This window comes from Marmota flaviventris, chromosome 9, assembly GCF_047511675.1.
Source record: "Marmota flaviventris isolate mMarFla1 chromosome 9, mMarFla1.hap1, whole genome shotgun sequence".
Classification (NCBI taxonomy): Eukaryota; Metazoa; Chordata; class Mammalia; order Rodentia; family Sciuridae; genus Marmota; species Marmota flaviventris.
The window spans coordinates 1,838,678-1,860,259 of record NC_092506.1 but is presented as its reverse complement, the minus strand read 5'-3'; the positions used below and the strand labels follow the sequence as shown (position 1 = coordinate 1,860,259).

The 21,582-nt window shown below is 54.8% G+C and overlaps 1 protein-coding gene across 1 annotated transcript; it reads left to right on the top strand.

Moving 5' to 3' along the window:
* The first annotated feature begins 7,627 nt into the window (after positions 1 to 7,627).
* On the top strand, positions 7,628 to 8,639 carry Ins (insulin). The gene is made up of 2 exons (XM_027953490.2): positions 7,628 to 7,814; positions 8,494 to 8,639. The coding sequence occupies exons 1-2, from the start codon at positions 7,628 to 7,630 to the stop codon at positions 8,637 to 8,639; spliced, it is 333 nt and encodes a 110-aa protein (XP_027809291.1).
* The last annotated feature ends 12,943 nt before the right edge of the window (positions 8,640 to 21,582 follow it).

The window sequence follows — 21,582 nt, the reverse complement described above, 5'->3', positions numbered from 1 at the left end:
GGGGCGGGGATTTACTTAGACTCTGGCAAGCTTTGGAATCCAGTAGTTGCTTTGGGAATTTTACGAACCCTCTGACACTGAGAATAATACAGAGACCCTAGGAATGGCCTTGAGATACAATATGACACTGGGGAAGGACCTAAGCCCCATTAAGTTCCTGAAGAAGGTCATTAACCCCACTGACAAGCTGGACAAGGTTGTGAGACCTGCTGAGACCTTGAGGAAGGTCTGAGTTCCACAGAGACACTGGTTAAGAATATAAAGCCACCTGAGAACTTCTAGGCATCCTGAGTCCCGCTGCAACTACGGGAAAGATCGTGAGCTCCGCTGAGATCACGGGACATGTTTAAAACTTGCTGAAATAATGGAGAAATCCCTGAGCATCAGTGAGACTTTAGGCAAGTCCTTGAGATTCCACTGAGAACCTAGGGAAGGCCTGAGCCCACCTGAAATGCTAGGGAAGGCTCAGAGTCTGCTGAAACCCTAGGCAAAGATCTGGGCCTCGCTGAGACTCTAGAAAAAAAGAAAAGAAACCCTTTAGGAGACCTAGAGCCTTCAGTGAATTTCTGGGAAGTCCCTAGACCCCACCGATACCCTGAGGAAGGCCTAGAGCCTCACTGAGACTGTAAGGAAGACCCTGAGCTCAACTGTGACCCTGGGAATAGTGCTGGGCCCCAATGAGAAACTGGACAAGGTCCTGCATTCACGAATGCTAGCAAAGGTCTTGAATCCGTGGGCTTGGGACAAAGCTTCTGGGCTTCCCTGAGATTCTGTGAAGCACTGAACCACATTGAAAGGCTAGAATATTTACTGAGAAAACTCGAGATTCTGAGGATGGCTGTGAGTCCCACTGAGACCCTGGGAAAGGCTCTGAGCCCCCATAGAAGACCTAAGGAATGCCCTGAACTCCACTGAGACAGAATGGCCCTGAGCCCACTGAGTGCTCCTCAGAAGGCTAAGAGTCCACTAAGATGCTAGAGAAGGCCATGAGCACTACCGTCACCCTGGGGAAGGTCATGAACCCACTGAAACACTCAGAGAGGCCGTGAAACTTACTGATGACATGGGAAAGCCCTCAGATCCAGTGAGACACTGGGAAAGGCCCCGATGTCCACTGAGAACACTGTGAAGTCCAGGAACACCACTGACCTTCTAGTGAAGGCCTTAGGCCTCACAGAAACACGAGAAGACAATCTTGACCCCACTAAAATCCTGTGGTCAGCTCCAAGCCTCACTCAATTCTGCATAAAGTCCTGAGCGATAGCGATACTCTGGGGAATATCCTCAGCTCTGTGACACCCTGGGGAAAGTCCTGAGATCATGAGAGTTCTTGGAGAAAGCCCTTAGCACCACTGAAACCCTGCGGAAGGCCCTGAGGTTTACTGAGACACTGGATAAGGGACTGGGCCCCACTCAGACCCTAAGAAAGACCGTGAGCCCCAATAAGACAATGGAGAATTTCCTGAGCCCCACCAAGGACCTGGGGGATGCTATGAATTTATAGGATTCTAGAGAAGGCCACTGTGGCCCTGGGGAAGATCCTGTGCCCCACTGAAACACTTGGAGAAGCTATGAGCCCCATTGAGACAATGGATAACTTCTTCAGCCCCTCCTAGTACCTGGGGAAGACCATTAGTTTATAAGGTTCCAGAGAAGACCGTGACAACTGCTGTGACACCTGTGGGCCATTGACCCCCTGAATGGCCAAGAGCCCCAATGCTCACCTGAAAAAGCCGTGAGACACACTGATACACTGGTAAAGACCCTGAACCCATTTAGACCTCAGTGAAGGCCCTGAACCCAACTGAGACTCTAGTGAAGGCCTTTGGCCCACAGAAACACTTGGAAAGGATCTCAGCCGCTCTAAGATTCTGTGGTCAGTTCTGATTTCCACTGAAATTATGGGGATAGCCTTGAGCCCCACTGATACCCGGGGAAAGGCCATGAACCCCAGTGATGACCTGGGAAATCCCTGAGCCCCAGTGAGACACTGGGACCATACCGAGTCTCACAAAGACCCTGGCAATGCTATGGGAATCAATGAGACCCTGGCGAAGACTACAAACCCAGTGGATCCTTGGGGGAAGTTTCTGAGCTCCACCAAGACACTGGAATAACACTGAGACCCACTGAGACCCTGGGAAAGGCCCCAAGTGCCATTGTGACCCTGAGGAAGATTCTGAGTCCCACTGAGACCCTATTGAAGACCCTGAGACTCTGGGAGAGGTATTGAGATCCATTAAGATCACGGGGAAGGCCCTGAGTCCCAGTGAGATTCTGGGGAATTCCCTGAGTCCAGAGACACTTCTTAAGAATATGAGGCCCACTAAGAACTTCTCGACTCCCTGAGCCCCACTGAAACTATGGAAATATCGTGAGCTCCACTGAAACCTTGAGAAAAGCTACATGACTTTCTGATATGCAGGGGGAAAGCCTGGGCACCAGTGAGACTCCAAGTAAGGCTCTAGGATCCACTAAGACCCTTGGAGGGCCCTACGCCCCACTATAATGTTTAGGCAGTTACTCATCCCCCACTGAAAACCTGGGCAAGGATCTGAGCAGCAGTGTGATGCTGCAGGAGACCCTGTGCCCCCTCTGATACACTGGGGAAAACTCTGAGCCCCATGGTAACCCTGGAGAAGGCCATGAGGCCCACTGTGACCCTGGAGACGGTCATGAAGCCCACTGTGGGCCTGGGGAACATCACGAGCCTCGCTGTGACCCTAGGGAAAACCATAAGGCTGACTATGACCCTGGAGAAGTCCAGGAGCCCCACTATGACCCTGGAGAAGGCCATGAGGCCCACTGTGGGCCTGGGGAAGGCCATAAGCCCTACTGTGAGCCTGGGGAAGGCCATGATCCTCACTGTGGGCCTAGGGAACTTGAAAAATCTGTGTCAACTATTGATGACCTGCAAGAGTACTAAGACCCAGTGAAATACTGGGAAAGGCCCTGAACCCAAGGTCTACCCCAGTGAAGTCTTGAACCCCACCGAGGATCTAATGAAGGCCTTTAGTCTCACAGAAACACTGGGTAAGAAATACGGGTCCCACCAAGATCCTGTGGGAAACCAAGACTTACTGAAAATCTTGGGAAGGCCCTGAGTCCAGCGAAACTCTTGGCAAGGTTCTGATCCCCAGTGAGACCTGAGAGGAAGCCTTGAGCCTCAAGGAGAACTTATGGAAGGCCCTGAGCCTGACTGAGACCTTGGAGAATGTTCTGGGACTACTGTGATCCTGGGTAAAGCCCCGAGCCACACTGAGCCACTTGGAAAGGCCATGAGCTGCAGTGATGACCTGAGAAAACCCTGAGACCCCGTGAGAAACGGGGAAAGGCCCTGGACCCCATTCAGACCCCAGTGAAGGCCCTGAACACTGCTGAGAGTCCAGTGAGGGCCTTTAGCCTCACAGAAACGCTGGGAAAGGATTTCAGCCCCACCACGATCCTAGGGAAAACCCTGAACTTCTATGAGACCTTTGTGAATTCCCAGAACCCAGGAAGACCCTGCAAAAGGCTTTTAGGTCAACTGAGATATTGGGGAAGGCCCTGAGCAGCACTGTGAAAGGGGTTAACCTGAACCGTTCCCATCCTGGAGAAGACCCTGATCCTCACTGTGACTCTGGGAATGGCACTGAGCAACTCAGAACTTGGACAAGGCCCCTGGATTCACCAAGACCCTGGCATAGGCTTTGAACCCTCTGGGTCCTTGGGAAAGTTTCTGAACCCCACTGAGACTTTGGGAATAGCACTGAGCCCTACTGAGGTGCTGGGGAAAGTCCTGAGCACCCTGGGGAAGATGCTGAGTCCCTCTGAGACCCTTGGGAAGAACCTCAGCCACACTGAGATTCTGGGGAATGTCTTAGTCTGACTGACACCTGAGCAACACTGAGAAACTGGGGGTTCCCTAAGCTTCACTAGATCTTAGGGTGGGCTGTGTGAGCCATTGAGAGGTCCTGTGTCCCAACAAGTCCTGGAAGAAGGACATGAGCCCTACTGAAGTTTGGGGGCATGCTGTGAACTCCATGAGACCCTGGTGAAGGCTCTTAGGCCTAGGGAGACCCTGGGAATTTCTGTAAGCCCCACCGAGTCCCTGGGTCAGGCTTTGAGCCCTATTGGACCCAGAGGAAGAGGTGAATCTCACTGAAAATCTGGAGAAGACCCTGAGCAACACTGAGAATTTGCAAATGGCTGAGACCCTCACTGAGACTCTGGGAAATGCTGCAGGCACCAGTGAGAAAATTGCATCAGTTTTGTGCTACTCTAAAGCACTTGGGAAGAACGTGAGTTTCACTGAGGCCCTTGGGATGGCCAGGAGTCACAGTGAGGGCCTCAGGAGGGTCTAAAACCAACTAAAACCCCATGGGAAGGGCAAGAGAACCACTGGGACCCTGGAGTAGGATGTAAACCCCATTGAGACCCTAGGAAAGCCCTGAGCCCCAGAGAGGCCTGGGAAAGGCTCTGAGTTCCACTGTGTGGAGAGCAGTCTGCACCTGCCCTGGTGACTCCATGGTGTGTAGAACAGCAGTCCTCAGGCTGCACCTGCCCTAGTGACTCCATGGTGTGTAGAACAGCAGTGCTCAGGCTGCGCCTGCCCTAGTGACTCCATGGTGTGTAGAACAGCAGTCCTCAGGCTGTGCCTGCCCTAGTGACTCCATGGTGTGCAGAATATCAGTGCTCAGGCTGCACCTGCCCTAGTGACTCCATGGTGTGTAGAACAGCAGTCCTCAGGCTGCACCTGCCCTAGTGACTCCATGGTGTGTAGAACAGCAGTCCTCAGGCTGTGCCTGCCCTAGTGACTCCATGGTGTGTAGAACAGCAGTCCTCAGGCTGTGCCTGCCCTAGTGACTCCATGGTGTGTAGAACAGCAGTCCTCAGGCTGTGCCTGCCCTGAGTGACTCCATGGTGTACAGAACAGCAGTCCTCAGGCTGTGCCTGCCCTAGTGACTCCATGGTGTGTAGGACAGCAGTCCTCAGGTTGTGCCTGCCCTGGTGACTCCATGGTGTGTAGAACAGCAGTCCTCAGGCTGTGCCTGCCCTGAGTGACTCCATGGCATACAGGACAGCAGCTCTCAGGCTGTTTGTCCCCAGTCACTCCACATTGTAACGCAGTAATTTGCCTTGAGCTTCTCCACTTTGAGTTTAAGTGCTGAGGTGGATGATTCTACACCTTGTTTGTACAATTAAACAACCACCATCTGCCTGGCACAACTGTAAGGCACAAACTGATAAATAAATTAAGTGTGCTAATTAAAATGACCACCTGTGGACTTACCAAATTATCAGAAGCACATGGTGGATGGATGGGCATATCCAACTGTGTCAGGAAAACTGGGCCCACACACTTATCAAACCCACCAGGCACTGAATGAAGCAACCTCCTCCCTTAAACCCCTCAAAGAAGGAGCATCATGACTGGACACAGTGGCACCCTGACCTTATCATCTAGTCACTTGTCACAATCCTTGCCCAAGAGAATCGCCCTAGGAACAAACCTCCAAATCCCTGTCCTTGGGCTTCACAGGAGCGGGGTTTCTCCTGTCCATGATGCCCACCCTGGGCCCCACTTCCAGCTGTCACCTGGAGCTGCCATTCCAGGCTGATGCTGTGAAATTGCGGACCCTGTGCTTTGACCACTCGGGACTGTGTAGTCACCTACCTACTGGTCACCTGCAGTGGCTGTGCTCCTATCCCTTTTTCCTTGTGCTCCTGGCTCAGCACCTGAATCCCTGTGGCCGTCTTAGCTCTTTCTTCGTGTTCTGTGATCTCCTTCTATGTCACTGAGTGAAGTTTGACGTGTGACTTGAGCATTATCAATATGAGAAATTGATATTGGAATAAAAAACCCTGTGATTGTCTGACTTATGACTACCAGGTGTCCCACGAGTGAACTGCCACGGTGGAAGTGGGGCAGCCTGTGAATTTATTGTTATTCAATAAATTCTGACACTGCAGAAAGACACAGATGGGTTTGGTTCATGTTAAGGTCGTAGCTCACTAACGAAACACTGGGATCCTGGGGATGGCCTTGAAGGAGATCTGAGGCCCACTGAGACCCTGATGATGTCCCTGAGCCCCACTTGACCCTGGGGATGGACCTGTGCCTCACTGACACACCAAGGAAGACCATGAACCCTATTGAGAAACTGGGAGCAGGTAATTCTTTTGGAGACTCCGGGGTATACAGCAAACTGAACTGAGACCAAAAGCCTTAAGCTCCTCTGAGACCCTCAATAAGGCCTTCAGTGCCCTTGAGACCCTGGGATAGGGTCTGAGCTTCACTGAGAAAGCTATGCACCCCATTTAGACCCTTGGGAAAGCTCCAGGCTCCACTGAGCCCCTGGGGACAACCCGGAACCCTTAGGAGCTCCAGCCGACTGTGAGCCCAGTGAGGTCCTGGGCAAGGCTCATGTTCCTCCTGCCTCCCTGGCCCTCCCTGTCTGACGGCTCCTCTCCCCACTGCAGCAGGCACACTGAGCACCAAGTGTCCTCAGTGGCTAGGTCAGGAATGCCACAGCACTACAGAGCCCCCACAGAGAGCGCCACCTGGTGGAGGATGAGGCTCATGACCAGGGTGGGGCTGGGGGAGAGGGATCAGTGCCGAGGCAGGGGCAGCAGGGTCAGGAGGTAGGACAAGGGATGCCCCAACTCTTTAGGCTGTGCAGGCTGTGAGGGAAAAGTGTGTCCTGCAGCAAAAGAGGTGTGCAGACAGCAGGCAGAGGGCCTCAGGGTCTGTACACCACCCAGTAGAGCCTGGCTGAGTCCTCTTTGGGGTTGAGCACTGCATGGGGGTGCACCACAAGGTCTCAGCCCAGCTGAGCTCCAAGGGAGCAATGGGGCAGTAGCCTGGCCTGAAGGGGAGGACAGGCAGGGGCTCTCGAAGGAGGGGGAGGGAGGAAAGGGGCCTGGGCTGGGCCGGCGGGGACTCTGTTGCCCTCACATTGAAGATGGGCAACGGGCCCCATCCCAGGGCCATGCTGCTGGGTCCTAAGGGGCTGGGGGCCTTAGTCCTAGGGCGGGGTGAGGAGTGGGCAGGCAGCATGGAGTGGACACTCCTGGCTCCCCCATCCCCATGACCCTGGCCACCCACTGGGGTCTAAACAGGAGTTCCAGGGCAAAGGCACAGGCCCTCAGCAGCTGCCAGCCCTGCTGAACTAGTGTGGAAAACACTCAGCCTGGTCCCCTGGGCTCTGCTCTCCTGGAGACCTCGGCCCCCAGCTGCGCGCAGGGCCAGCTGCGCCATCACGCCCTCGTTAAGACTAATGAACCCAGGGCCTGAGCGGAGGTGCTGGTGATCAAAGCGCTCTTCCTGCAGACCCAGCACCAGGGAAATGATCCAGAAGTTGCCACCTCAGCCCCCTCCCGGCCATCTGCCGACCTCCCTGCACCCCTAATGGGCCAGGTGGCAGGGGACAGGGGAGGTGAACTTGGGGCTATAAAGCAGGAAGGGAGCCAGCCATCCTCACCCCTGCGGGAGCAGCTGCATTCTGAGGCGGTCAGTACTCAGGTCCGTGTCCCCCATGCTGGGCCCAGAGCTGCCCAACTGGGGCTCCAGGGTGGCTAGGAGGATGAGGGGGGTCCCGTGGCCTGCCTTAACGTTGCCTGTCCCCCAGGTCATCGTCTCTCCACCATGGCCCTGTGGACACGCCTGCTGCCCCTGCTGACCCTGCTGGCCCTCTTGGGGCCTGACCCTGCCCAGGCCTTTGTCAACCAGCACCTCTGCGGCTCTCACCTGGTGGAGGCACTCTACCTGGTGTGCGGGGAGCGCGGCTTCTTCTACACACCCAAGTCCCGCCGGGAGGTGGAAGAACAGCAGGGTGAGCCCCCGTCGCACTCCTGCTGACCCTGCCCTGGTAGGACAGAGGTGGGCAGAAAGCTGCTGTCTAGGGGGTGTCCGTGGACTTGCTGGAAGGAAAAAGGAGGCTCTCCTGGTCACTTCCTAGGGGGAGCCAGCTCCTTGCGGAAGGCTCAGGGTGGAGGAGTGCTGACCAAGGCCTTTGGGCCACACGTCTCCCCTGCTCCTCAGGTGAACGTGCACCCACAGCCCCTTGCTCGGCCCTTCTAAGACGATGTCAGCTCAGGGACAGATTTTATTGACTAGATCATATCCTGGGAGCTGAGGTCTCAGGGGCCCTGGAGAGTGTGGAGTGCCCGTCCACCTGTCTGCCAGCACCAACCCTTGGGCTCATACAGGAGTCCTGCCCCAGGGCCCCTGGGCTGTGGGGACTCAGGATGTGTGGGCAGGCCCTGGGCGGGAACCCAGGGGCAGGGCTGTGTGCCACTGCCCTGGGACCAGAGAACAGCTGCAGAATGTGAGGACTCCAGAACCCTGTGTCCATACCCAGAGGCCTGTCCCCATGGACAGTCCTTCTGCCTGGGCCCAGCTCAGGTGGGGATGGGGTGACCCAGGGGTGGGGCAGGCAGGCAGGCTGCTGCTTCTGACTGGGTGGTCCTGTGTCTTTCTCACCTCGCTGCTGCCTCTGCTGCCCCTGACAGGAGGACAAATGGAGCTGGGCGGGGGTCCCGGGGCAGGCCTCCCACAACCCTTGGCGCTGGAGATGGCCCTGCAGAAACGCGGTATCGTGGAGCAGTGCTGCACCAGCATCTGCTCCCTCTACCAGCTGGAGAACTACTGCAACTAGGGCCGCCGGCCGCCCGCCCGCTGCCCACCTGCACCGTCCAATAAACCTGCAACGAGCCCTGAGTGTCCGTGGTGTGTCGGGGAGCCGGCTGGCGGGGTGGGTACACGCGGCGTGCCTGGGCCGTGGTGGCCTCTGGGGGCTTACTGGTGCTCTCAGCAGAGCCTCTTCCCAAGCTTCGTCCTTGCTCACTGGGCATCAACAGGGGTCCACGCTGGCCCAGGCCCAGGGCAGTGATGTCCCTCCCCCTGTGGCCTAGGTGTAGGAGGAGCACCCCTCCTCCCCTGTGGGATCTCTGGGAGGCCGAGGTGATGGGCAGCAAGGAGCTGCCTCCTCGGGCTATATAGCCTGGGACCTGGAGGTCCCCAGAGAGCATCTGGAAGAAAGTGGACAAGGACATTCTGGCAACTGCTCCACCTAGCCCTCCCAGGCTATTTTCAGAGACATTTTGGATGAAGTCCCTGTGAAGGAAAGCAGTTGGGCCGGGGTTGGGGTCCTGCAGAGTGAGGGTAGACAGGGTCAAAAAGCTATAGAGGCCAGGCCTGGTGGTGCGCACCTGTAATCCCAGGGCTCGGGAGGCTGAGGCAGGAGGATCGCGAATTCAAAGCCAGCTTCAGCAAAAGCAACTCAGTGAGACCCGGTCTCTAAACAAAATACAAAATAGGGCTGGGGCTGGGGTTCAGAGGTTACTGGCCCTGAGTTCAATCTTGACACCAAAAAAAAAAATAAGACGTTATAGAGGCTGGGCCTCCCTCTGGACACCATCAGACACCCTAAGGGAGACCCCAGAGCCTTGGAGGGAGCAGGGTAAGCCAGGTGGCCCCACGGGCAAAGGACAGACTGAAGGACCTCTTGGCACCAGGCAGGGCCTCAGAAGCCCACTCCTTGAGGTGCCCCCACTGCAAGGCCATGAGATCGCCTGCCCCTGGGCCCATGCTTCCCTCTGAGGACACAAGGTCATGCTCTCAGTGAACTCTCCACACTCCTTTTGCAAAGACCTGGCAGTCACCCCTAGAAGTACCCCCAGGCCCCAAGGACAAGGCCACACTGGTTCTAGGTTTTCTAGGGGCCCCTCCTCAGAACCCTCAGTACCACGGGCTCCATCAGACTTCCAGTCTGGGTGCCACCTATTGGTCAGATAAGAACCTAGGGGCTGCTGGGTCTGGCAGTGTCCTGGAAGGTCAGCTGGTGTCCCTGGCCACCCGAAGGCCTGGAGAGCCTGCCTGCCACCCAGGCCAAACCAATCTGTACCTGACCTGAGAGCTCCGCCCAGCAGGCTCAGATGGCTGGGCCTGGGCCTCTGGCTGCAGACCACCTGGGGGCCGGCCGCAGGGCTGGGAGCAGACCCCTCCAGGGTGCCAGGCCTGCTAGCTCCTCCCCCTGCAGCCCTGAGGATCCTTCCCAGGTGGTCCTGCTCTTCATGACCCCACCAGCACCCCCACCTAGAGGAGACATCCTGGGCCCCCAGCAAGCCCCGCCCCTGGAGTGGGAGCCAGGACTGGACAGGCGGGTGGACGGCTGGACACTGGACCCGGAAGAGGAGGGGAGGAGGAGGCTGGGATCTGTCCGTGGGAATACCCTGCTGTCCCTTTCGCACGGCTAGAGGCAGGGGCGTCCTGTGGAGTCGAGGTATGTGGGATGGCTGCTGGGGCGGGCAGCCAAAGCTGGACAGGAAGGGGGCTGGCTGAGTGTGCCTGCTCTCCAGCCAGCCCCTGGTCATGTTGGCCTGGACCTTGAGGGTTGATGGGCAGATGCCCCCCCCAGGTGCCAACGACCTCCCTAGAGGGGATATGAGTCAGGGTGCAGAGAACCCTTGAGGGTGCCAGGTCTCCTGGGGCCAGTCCAGCTCTGTGGGATACCTATTGTGGCCAGTCCCAGGTGGATGCAAGGCTCAGAAACCTGGTTTCAGGGCCCAGATGTCCTGCGACCTGGGTGCCACCTGGGGGAACTCTGGTCTGAGGCCTCAATTCCCATGTGGTGCGCGACCCTCAGCCCGGCCTGAGCTGGCCATCGCCCTCTCCCTTCCCGAAACCTGCCCCATCTCCAAGACACAGGACCGTCCTCCCTGAGGCCTGCCACCCAGCCCCTTGCTCTCTGAGTGTGCCCTTGAAAAGGTCGGGGAGGGAGACCAGACAGATGAGCAGGCACCTCTCGACCCCGCCCTGGGCATGTATGAGAAATTTCTACCCAAGGTGACCCAGGGTCCAGGTGGCAGAGGCAAGATCACACCACTCTCTTCAGCACCATCCTGGGGGCTGACCCAGACGTCCCACCTGGGGGCAGGGGGTATGGACACTCCCTGGAGCCCCCAGGTCAATCCAACTAGGCCAAGCCCACAGACCTGGGCTTCACAATTCCCATGGGGCCTTGTGCCTCTGGGAACCTGGGCTCCTGGCAGGGGTGGTCAGCTGCGTCCAGCCTTAGTGTCAGCCTGGCTTTGGGGTTTGGGTCAGCCCAAATGCTCCTCAACTGGGGTCCCCACCCTGCTGGCCCCCTGACCCCCTAGCAGCCTCTTCCAGTGTCACCAAGAGCAGCCCACACACCTGCCCGGTACTCAGCCTGGTCTGATTGGTGTCCCACCTGCCCACACTCAGGTGGGAACTGTTGTACCATGCTGAGAGGGGAGACTGAGTCCTGGAGCCGCACAGGTGGCCCTGCTGGGCACACAGCGCCGTCCTTCCCCACCAGGGGCCTTCCGTCAGTGAGGCTGCCTTCAAGCTGGCTCCCAGATTGCGTCTGCTCCTGGCACAGACTGGCTGGCACCTCTGCCTGGCCCTGGGGCAGTATTTGCCTTCTCCTGTCAGCAGTAAATATTTACTGTCCTCTCTGCTATCCAGGCCTGAGCAGACCCTGAGGGGCACAAGACATGGACACAGGGAGGCCAAGGTGGACCCCTTGTCCTGAGGTCCCTGTGCCCAATAAGGGTCCTGCCCAAGATCAAGGATCGAGTCAGGACCGGGCGGCCTTTGAACCTGGGCTTCCAGAAGAGGCTCGAATTCTTACCAGGGCCAAATGCTGGGCAAAAAAAATCTTCAGACAGCCTGAGAGGGGAGGGGCGGGTGCTGCCCCCAGACCCTGCAGGGCCGCCCACACCCTGGTAGCTCTTCCCCTGCAGAAACCTGTGGGCTCTGGACAGTGGGGCCAGGAGCAGTCATTGCAGACACAGCCAGCAGATGGCACCAAAGCCTCATTTTTGAGGTGCTCCGGTCTGCAGGTCCCACTTCTGTCCACTGAGTTTGGGGCTGCTTTCTGCTTGGACACCACCCCTCAAGGGGTTCCCTGGCAGGCTTGCCACCCTGGACTCTGGGGCATGAGGTAGAGCGGGGAGAGAGGCTTCTGTGGGGCTGGGGTACAGCCTCAGCCCCCAGGGGCAGCTCCAGCTTGGCCGTCCAGATGTACAGGGAGCAGCTGAGAAAATATCAAGGCCTCCAATATTCTGAGGATGCCTCCAGATAGAGTCTGGCCCCCGTTTCCTGCCCCCCAGAGTCTTGGAGACCTAGAGGAGACTTCAGGATGTCGCCTTCCACCCACACCCCCATGTCGAGGCTGAGTGGACCAGAGGGGTGGGGGGTGAACTGTGCACGCCCAGCTAGGACCTTGTGGAGGGTCTCCAGGGACCGGGGGAGGCTGAGGCTGGGGACTAGTGGGGGTTACATGTCCCTGTCAGTCCACTGAAGCCTGAAGCCTGTGTCCTTGTGCACAGGGAGGTGGGGGCTTCAGGGACCCCAGGGTGTAGGAGGCCTCAGGCGGGGCCAGCTGGGTCAGAGCAGTCCTTTCCCATGTCCACATTCCGCCCAGTGCTGAGAGGAGAGGTGGGTCAACTCCGGAAAGAACGCTTGGGGGTGGGGGTGGCCGGGTCTGGGAAAGCAGACAGGACAGCCAGACACAGTGCTGTCCCCTCCTGCTCCCACTATTGTTTCTGGCCTGGACTGCAGGAACAGCAAGGCAGAGTCCTTCGAAAGTGCAGCCGGCCGGAGGCGGCCTCCCCACCGTCCCCGTGTGGCCCAGTCACGCTGTGCTGGCGCCAGGCACCCTGCAGGCCCTCCCACCCGCTCCTGGGCGTCCTTGGCTCCCTCCCCTACTTCCAGGTGGCCCCTCACCCCACCCACCTCGGTGCAGACTCCCCACTTCCTCCATCTGTGCCTATGGGACCCTGTCCCTGTCACCAGGCTGCCCCTGGCAGTGGGGCCTAGTCTGAGTCAAAGGGGCCCCACAAGCTCCACTCGGCAAGGAAGGGTGAGAGAAGGGGTCTCAAGGTGCCCCTGCGCTTGCAACCTGTCCCCAGAGCTGAGTGTCCTCCAGTCAGGGGCCCTCAGGTGGCAGTGCAGACCCGTCCTTTCCCAGAGATGCTCAAACGTCTGGATCCAGGTGGCTGACCCCGGGCCAAGGTCACAAGAGCTGGCCAAGCCCCACTGCCACACCTGGCTCCCTGTCTTGTGCCCCTCTGAGGTGTCTTTCCCAGCCGCAGGGAAAATCCCGAGGCTCCCCAGCCTGGAGGTCCGCAGACCCTCGGGCTTCTAGGAGGCCTGTGGCCCCTTCACCCAGTGGAGGCCTCGGAACCTGGCCCAGCACCGGCCCACATTCCACACAGCCTCCTCTGACCTCCACGGTCCATCTGTGTTTGTGGAAACAGCCGGAGCCGGCGGCCCAGGCGCCTGCGGCTATTCACGCTGAGAGTCAAGGCACAGCCCTCTGTTCTTCAAAGTCCACCCTCGCTCAGAACTCGGTCCCACTCCAGCCCAGCCTCCAGCCCCGACCTCCTGCCCACCCCAAGGCCCAGCATGGCCCGGGTACCTGAGGGACTCTGGGAAGTCCCCTTACCCTTTGTGGGCTGCAGGTCCTTGGCACCAGTCAGCCACATATGGGGGCCCAGCGGTGGGTCCTGGGTGGACTGAGTCCCCTGAATCTAGCTCTGGCAATGGCTGCCCAGCCCTCCCAAGGCCTGACCTTGAAGGAAAGCGTCACCTGGCAGAGATGGGAGCAGCGGAAGGCGGGTTTCCTCCGGCCATGGAGGGTCCCAGCCCAGGCCCTGCTGTGGGAATGTGGGACGGAGGCCAGGCAGTGGGGGAACAGCTGGCCGAGAAACAGCTGGGCGCCAGCCGCGGATGCAGCAGAACTCAGGACCCAGGAGCAGAAATGGGTAGGCTGGGAAGCTTCCCTGGTCCCACAGGTCCCATGGCCTTAGGAACGTGGGGCCACACGGCAGGCCTAGCCAGGGGTCCCCGAGGGTCACTGCAGCCAGGCCACCCTCACCAGGACATAACAGAGCAGGGCTTATGTGGAGCTGTGTCCTTCCCCATGGCTGGGCACAGCTGGACCTGACAAAAAGCAAGGGTGGCCACGGTCCAGGGTCTGCAATGGGCTGTGTCCTGGGGTGCCAAGTGACAGGCCTCACCTCCCAGTGCACCCCAACATTCCTGGAGCCAGTAGTGTGTCCCCACTGGGCCAGTGCAGGGCTGGAGGCTGCGAGCTGGGGCAGGCGGGTGGGGCTCTGCTGCTCATGGCTGTGTGGCCTTGGGAAAGTGACTGGGGTCAGAAGGGAGCAAAAGGAGGCCCTGCCCCCTGGCTGGACATGTCCAGGCTTGGGCATGGAGCCCCTGCAGGCCAGCACCATGGTTATCACAGGGCCCACCCTCTGTGCCCCTAGCATCCTCCTTGGGGGACCGGGGAGCCAAGCTTCAGCCCAGCCTCCCTTCCCTCCCAGGCAGGGACAGGAAGAGGCCACAGGGTAGGTCAGCTGGGTGTCCCCAGGAAGCTGGTTACTTTCAGGTCTGGGCCTTGTCTCCAGAGCTAAGTGCCCCTCCCTCCTGGACCTACCCAGAGAGCCTCAGGCCAGGAAGGTCCCTGGCACGGGGCTGTCCTCCCCAACTAAGGCCACACAACATGGTCGTCCTGTGGGCCAGTCCACCTGGGTAGGAGGAGGGGCTTCATGTGTGTCTGAAGCGCAGGAGAGGGAGGCCGCCACCCTTGCATGCCCTGTCCGGGCTCTGTGCCCCTTTCCTGGGTGTCTCCAGCAAGCAGCCTTCCCTCTCTGGGCCTTTGCTGCGTGGGGACAGTGCCTCGAGTCTGGGTTCTGTCCGGCTTTGGCTTTGTCCATGCATCTTCCCTTCCGGGCAGCAGCAGTCCCCACGGCTCCCAGGGAAGGCCAAGGGCAGGTGGGAGGCCAAGGTGGCCAAGCATGGAGGCCTAGGCAGGTGCTCAGTGAGGGTGGGCGGCCACCTGGGGAGGGGCCTTCGTGGCTCTTCATGGCACCCCAGGCCAGGGGAGACTCCCAGGACTCCCCGCAGAGCCCATGCCCCTGAGCCTCATCCACTCTCTGGCCTAGCTGTTCTTCCTTCAGAAAGCCCAGCACCCTCTCAGGCGTCCGGTTTTACCTGAGCAGGTTGAGGAGACTTTAAGACAGGTCCCCAGGGCATGCAGCTGTGGACGGTCCAGACTGTATTTCTGTCTTCTGATGCAGCAACCAGGGGAGACAGGGCCAAAAGCAGCCTCCCAGCGAGCAGGGTGTGAAGTGGAGCATTCACTAGCAGTCACTGGTGCCTGTGCTCCTCCCTGGGGCTCTCACACCTCACGCTGGACCTGGACGGCCAGCAGGGAAAGAAGGCCACTGCCCAAGGTTCATTGGCAGAGCAGGGACTTGAACCAGGCCAGCTCCCAGCCCCTGGTCTGAAGGCCTAGTGGTGTGAGCTGAACAGAACTGGCCCCTGGGCCCTGCAGGAGAGGGCTTCCCAAGTCCTGTGCTGCGTCCTTGTATACCTGAGGGGACAGCCTCACCCTGCCAGGATGCCACAGTGGAGGTCACTGGGCCATCTTGTACCCCAATGACTTGGGGCCCTAGGGGAAAAAAATGGTTCATGCAGGAAGTAAGTACGAACCACTCCTCCTCTTCTCTCAATTCCCAAGGCTTGGTGAAGGGCCCTGCGGTCACACCAAGGACAATACAAATTTGGGGGAAAGCAAGACATTTAATGAAGCTTTGGGTGCAATTTATCAAATGGCCACAAGGTGGCAGGCTTGTGCTAGATTTAGAAATTCCCACTTTGTGTGTTTTAAATTTTTTAAATTTGTTCTAATTAGTTATACATGACAGTAAAATGCATTTGGACACATTGTACACAAATAGAGCACAACTTCTCGTTCCTCTAGCTGTACGTGGTGCAGAGTCACAGGAGTCTTGGAGTCATACACTTATAGAGGGTAACAATGTCTGTCTCATTCTACCACCCTCCCATGCCCCCAGTCCCTCCCCTCCCCTCACTCCCCTCTGTACAATCCCAACTTCCTTCATTCTTCCCTACCCACACCTCTAATATTGATCAGTATCTGCTCATCAGAAAAACATTCAGCCTTAGGTTTGGGGGAACTGGCTTATTATATGATGTCTCTAGTTCCCTCCATTTACTTGCAAATGCCATAATTTCATTCTTCTTTAAGGCTGAATAATATTACATTGTATGTGTACCACATTTCCTTTATCCATTCTTCTGTTAAAGGGCATCTAGGTTGGCTCCATAGTTTAGCTATTGTGAAATGGGGTGCTATAAACATTGATGGATCTATGTCACTGTAGTGTGCTGATTTTAAGTCCTTATAAACTGAGTAGGATAACTGAGTCAAATTGTGGTTCCATTCCAAGTTTTCTGAAGAATCTCCATACAGCTTTCCAGAGTGGTTGCACCAGTTTGCAGTCCCACCAGCAAGGTATCCCCAAATCCTTGCCAACGTTTATTATTGCCTGTATTCTTGATAAATGCCCTTCTGACTGGGTTGAGATGAAATTGTAGAGTAGTTTTGATTTTCATTTCTCTAATTGCTAGAGATGATGAACATTTTTTCATATGTTTGTTGATTGATTGTGTTTCTTCTTCTGTGAAGTGTCTGTTCAGTTCCTTGGCCCATTTGTTGATTTGTTGTTGTTAAGTTTTTTTGAGTTTGTTTGTTTTGGTTTTGAGGGGTTTTTTGTTTGTTTGTTTGTTTGTTTTTTGAAGGGGGGCTGTTTTTGTTTTTGTTTTTGGTACCAGGGATTGAACTCAGAGGAACTCAACCACTGAGCCATACACCCCCAGCCCTATTTTGTATTTTATTTAGAGTCAGGGTCTCACCGAGTTGCTTAGTGGCTTGCATTCACTGAGGCTGACTTTGAACTCGCAATCGTCCTGCCTCAGGCTCTCAAGCCGCGGGGATTAAGGTGTGCGCCACCACGCCCTGCTTGAGTTCTTTATATATCTGGAGATTAGTGTTCTATCTGTGGTGCATACAGTAAAGATTTTCTCCCATTCTCTAGGCTGTCCTTCATGTTATTGATTGTTTTCTTTGCTGAGAAGAAGCTTTTTACACTGAATCCATCCCATTTATTGATTCTTAATTTTACTTCTTTCACTTTAGGGGTCTTTTAAGGAAGTCAGATCCTAGGCCAATAGGGTGAAGATTTGGACCTGTTTTTTTCTTCTATTAGGCACAGGGTCTCTATTCTAGTGCCTAAGTCTTTGATCCATTTTGAGTTGATTTTTGTGCAGGGTGAGAGACAGAGGTTTAATTTCATTTTGCTACATATGGATTTCTAGTTTTGCCATTTGTTGAGTAGGATACCTTTTCTCTAATGATTGCTTTTGGTGCCTTTGTCTAGTATGACATAACCATATTTATGTGGGTTTGTCTGTGTTTTTATTTTGTACCACTGGTCTATGTGTCTGTTTTGTATCAATACCATGCCCATTTTTGTTACTGTAGCTCTGTAGCAGTTTAAGGTCTGGTATTGTGATGCTCCTGCTTCACTCTTCTTGCTGAGGATTGCCCTGGCTATTCTGGGTCATTCTCTTATTTTTCCAGATGAATTTCATGATTGCTTTTTCTAGTTCTATAAAGAATATCATTGGGATTATAATAGGAACTGTATTAAATCTGTTTAACAGTTTTGGTAGTATGGCCATTTTGACAATATGAATTCTGCCTATCCAAGAGCATGGGAGGACTTTCCGTCTTCTAAGGTCTTCTTCAATTTCTGCCCTTAATGTTCTGTAGTTTTCATTGAAGAGGTCTTTCACCTTTTCACCTCTTTTGTTAGATTAATTCCCAAGTTGTTTTTTTGTTTTTGTTTGTTTGTTTGTTGTTTTTGAGGCTACTGTGAATGGGGTAGTTTTTCTAATTTCTCTTGCAGTGGATTCCTCACTATGCATAGAAATGCATTTGATATGTGGATATTGATTTTATATTCTGCTATTTTGATGAATTCATTTATTAGTTCTAGAAATTTTCTGATGGAATTTTTGGGATTTTTCTAAATACAGAATCATGTCATCAGCAAATGGTGATAGTTTGAGTTCTTCTTTCCTGTTTGTATCCTTTTAATTTCTTTCAACTGTCTAATTGCTCTGGCTAGAGTTTTAAGGATGATGTTGAATGGATGTGGTGAGAGAGGGCATCCCTGTCTTATTCCAATGTTTTCAATTTTTCTCCATTTGAAATGATGTTGGCCTTGGGTTTAGCATATACAGCTTTTACAATGTTGAGATATGTTCCTACTATCCCTAGTTTTTCTAGTGTTTTGGACATGAAGGGTTAGGGCAGGCTGCCACAGGTTACTGAGCCATCTGGTACTCCAGTGATTTGGGGTCCTAGGGACAAAGTTGGTTCATGCAGGAAGTGAGTATGGAGGACTCCTCCTCTTCTCTCAACTCCCAAGGCTTGTGTGGTGGAGATCCCTGCAGTTACACCAACAACAATACAATTGGGGTGGGGGTGGAGCAAGATACTTCTATGCTAATGATGCAATTTCTGAAGTGTCCACAGGGTGACAGGCTTGCGCCAGATTTGGAAATTCCCATTTTGGAAATGGAACCTCACAAATGGGACCCTGCTTCTGAATGGAGGTTTCAACACTCAACTCCATGTCCTGTTGATAATATATCAAATTTTATTTTTATATAAACATAATAGATTTACCTCCCTCAGAACAAAATGGATGCTTCAGGAAAACTAAATTTTAGTTTAATATGTGGCTCTGGGTGCCCATGATGCCACCCCTGGGATTAGAGAACACCAAAAGGGAGTTGTCCCCACCCAAGTTCTGTGACGCCAGGAGAGCAGCAGAAAAGAGCCTCAGACCCAACACAAGGTTTCGGACTCTAACCATACCACAACACTGCAGGGCCTCTCTCCTGTCAGGGGTAGGGTCCCAACTTCGCTCCCTGCCCACCAGCATCCTCCAAGAGCACTGTAACTTCCCACAAGGAAGAGTGTAAGAGCTTTGGGTTGTGCCACTGTAATTCTAAACAAGGCCACAAGGTGTCAGCATAAGGCCACTTAAACAGACAAATGGAGAAAATCTGGCACTGGGGATTTCTGGGCTACCTCAATTCTTTCCTGCATAAAAGAGGATCTGACCAGATTCCAGGATCGGCCTACTCTGCCAGGCCTGAGAGACGGAGACATAATGAGGTTTTGCCATGTCGTGTCCCTCAGCCCTGCATCCCAGTTTTTGTTCCTATGGTCCCTCCCACCTATGGGCCCTATAGACTTTGTCTCCTTGTGGAAGACCCATGGAATGTAGGGCTGGAGATCCCAGTCCTCACACCCAGCTCACCAATGTCCAATGCCTCTAGTACTATCTAAGTGGCACCATGGCGTAGCTGGTTTCAATTGGAACCTTCCTACCCTGGCTTCCTTTCCTTGCCCCCCTCTTGCTTAAACACCCTGGGTTACAAGATGCTGATGGAATAGAATGACCTTGAACTTGTCCAGGTGTGGGAACATACTTCAGGGCACAGATGCACTCATTGGGGAGGCTCCATGTTTCCGGGGTTTTGATCTAAGGAATGTGGGCTCCTTTCCTTTCAAACCTTAGCAGCAGACCTCCTCAAACTGAGGGCATCCCCTTTGGCAGTCCTACCATGGAATCTTGACTGGTTTGGGGTAAGTCCTTCAACCTCTCTATTCCTACTTCAGCTTGGAAAGTCTCCGTCAATATCAACAGATGACCCTGAAAGTAGCTCCTTGCAACTTTCAGCATTTTGCAGCAGACAGTAGGAGGAGGCACATGCTGCAGAGCCTCTAGCCCATAAAGTCCCAAAGCAGAGCAAGAGTCATCATGAAAAAATGCCTGTTACACCCTGATAAGTGTGGGATACTTCATGCACATCACATGGGAACCTGAGGCCTCTATGTGCCCCAGACCTGAATCAGAGTCACTAGCATCTCTGCAGCCCTCCTCATCCAAAACAAGTCCCACCTGCCCTCCAACCATGGGATAGTTTGGCTCTAAAGAATCTATATCTTTTTGGGACCCCTTCCCTTCACTTTTGAGTTATCCTCAAGTCTCAGTCTCTTCCCTGCTGAAAGCCCCATTCTCTCCACATATGTACTCTATCCTTCCCATTTAAAAAGGAGTTCAGGCAAGGGCTTGGAAAGATAAAGGGAGAGGGGAGAATTAAATCCCAACATGAGCTAAAAAATCTGGGTAAAATAAATACCCAAGGAGCAAGGGGCTGGACTGTTGGAGTGTAGGGAGGGTGGACTGGTGGTTCTCTGGGGAGTGCATATGTCTTTACCTCTTTGGAAGTCTTTGCTCTGCTTCCTGCTCTCCATCAAGGTTATAAGCAGAGGTTTCAAGTTCCCACTGAGACTTAGTCTAATCAGGCAGAATATCTGCTGCCAGCTCTGAGTTGGTGCTGTGATTGGTGTTTCAGCCAGGCTTTAAAGGCTGTGAGTCTGGCCAGTCATCCTACCCAGAAGTCCCTGTGAGTGGCCAGTGCTGACAGCATGTCACTTGCAGCCATGTGCTTAGTGCCTAGCACCATATATGGGGGGTAGGGGGTAGGTTAAATATGACCAGTGAATGTGAAAAAAAACTCCCATATGAGTCCTCTGCCAAAATAATATATAAAAAAAAATGACTACACTGTGCCACACGTGTGCTGGGAACGATTGAAAAGTCATTTTATTATCATTTTTTTAACCTTTTTTTTTTCCACTTAGGCCACGCCCCCTTTTTACCAGTGCCACGCCCACAGACATTCCAGGGTGTCAAGTGACTGCCAAGTGTCACTCCAGTCAAGCCACACCCCCTCCTCACCCCCTACACACAGTCTCCACCTTCTAGCTAAAAAGGAGCACTTCCGGCTTATGCCCACACCCACATACGTCCTTCCGTCCTGCCACTGGGTCAGGGATGGGCCAAAGTCCCACCCCCCAATGCACCCATGCCCTAGTGTGGACAAGTGCCATAGTCAGCTGCCCCAATACTACTGAGCTGGCGCAAGGATTCCCAAATTTGGAGGGGCTTGGAGAAAGGCGTGGAGGGGACGAGGAGGTGAGGGCAAAGCCAGTTTCAGTTGAGCAGGCGCTGTGCTCAACAGTGGAGAGGCTACCCCACTTCTAGGGGCCCCTTTATCATGCACTCTCTAAAAAAGCGCTTCACCGTTTCTCCAGCCTCAGCCTCGTCCCCTTCCACCTCCTCCTCCTCCACGTCGACCCGGCTGGAGGGTCTGGGCACCACAACCAGAGCACCCCCTGCTTTGGCGGCGACTGCTAATATTGGCCCAGCCAGCGGATCATCGTCCGGGCAGTTTCGGCAGAGAGTCTTGGGCACCAGTGATTCCCCGGTCCTCTTTATCCACCGTCCGGGAGCTGCGGGGACTACGCAGCGACTAGAGTACAGGTAACTGGCCTCCCCTCCCTTGTGCTGCACCCTCTGTGTGGGGGAAAGCTGCATTTGTAATGTGCAGGCCTGGGTGGGCCGGGGGCTTCAGACAGCCAGGAGCCTAGTCTCTAAAAGAGGGAAGACCTTCTTTTACTGGAGGGCCCAGCAGAGCAAGCTTCCTAAGAGTAGCCTCAACTTTGGAGAGGACAGGAAAGACAGTTGGAGAGGGGACTCTTATAAGGCTGCGCAAAGGCACAGAGCCTTTTGCAGGAAAATAGGTTTTCCTTCTAATCTTCCAGGCCAAGCAGG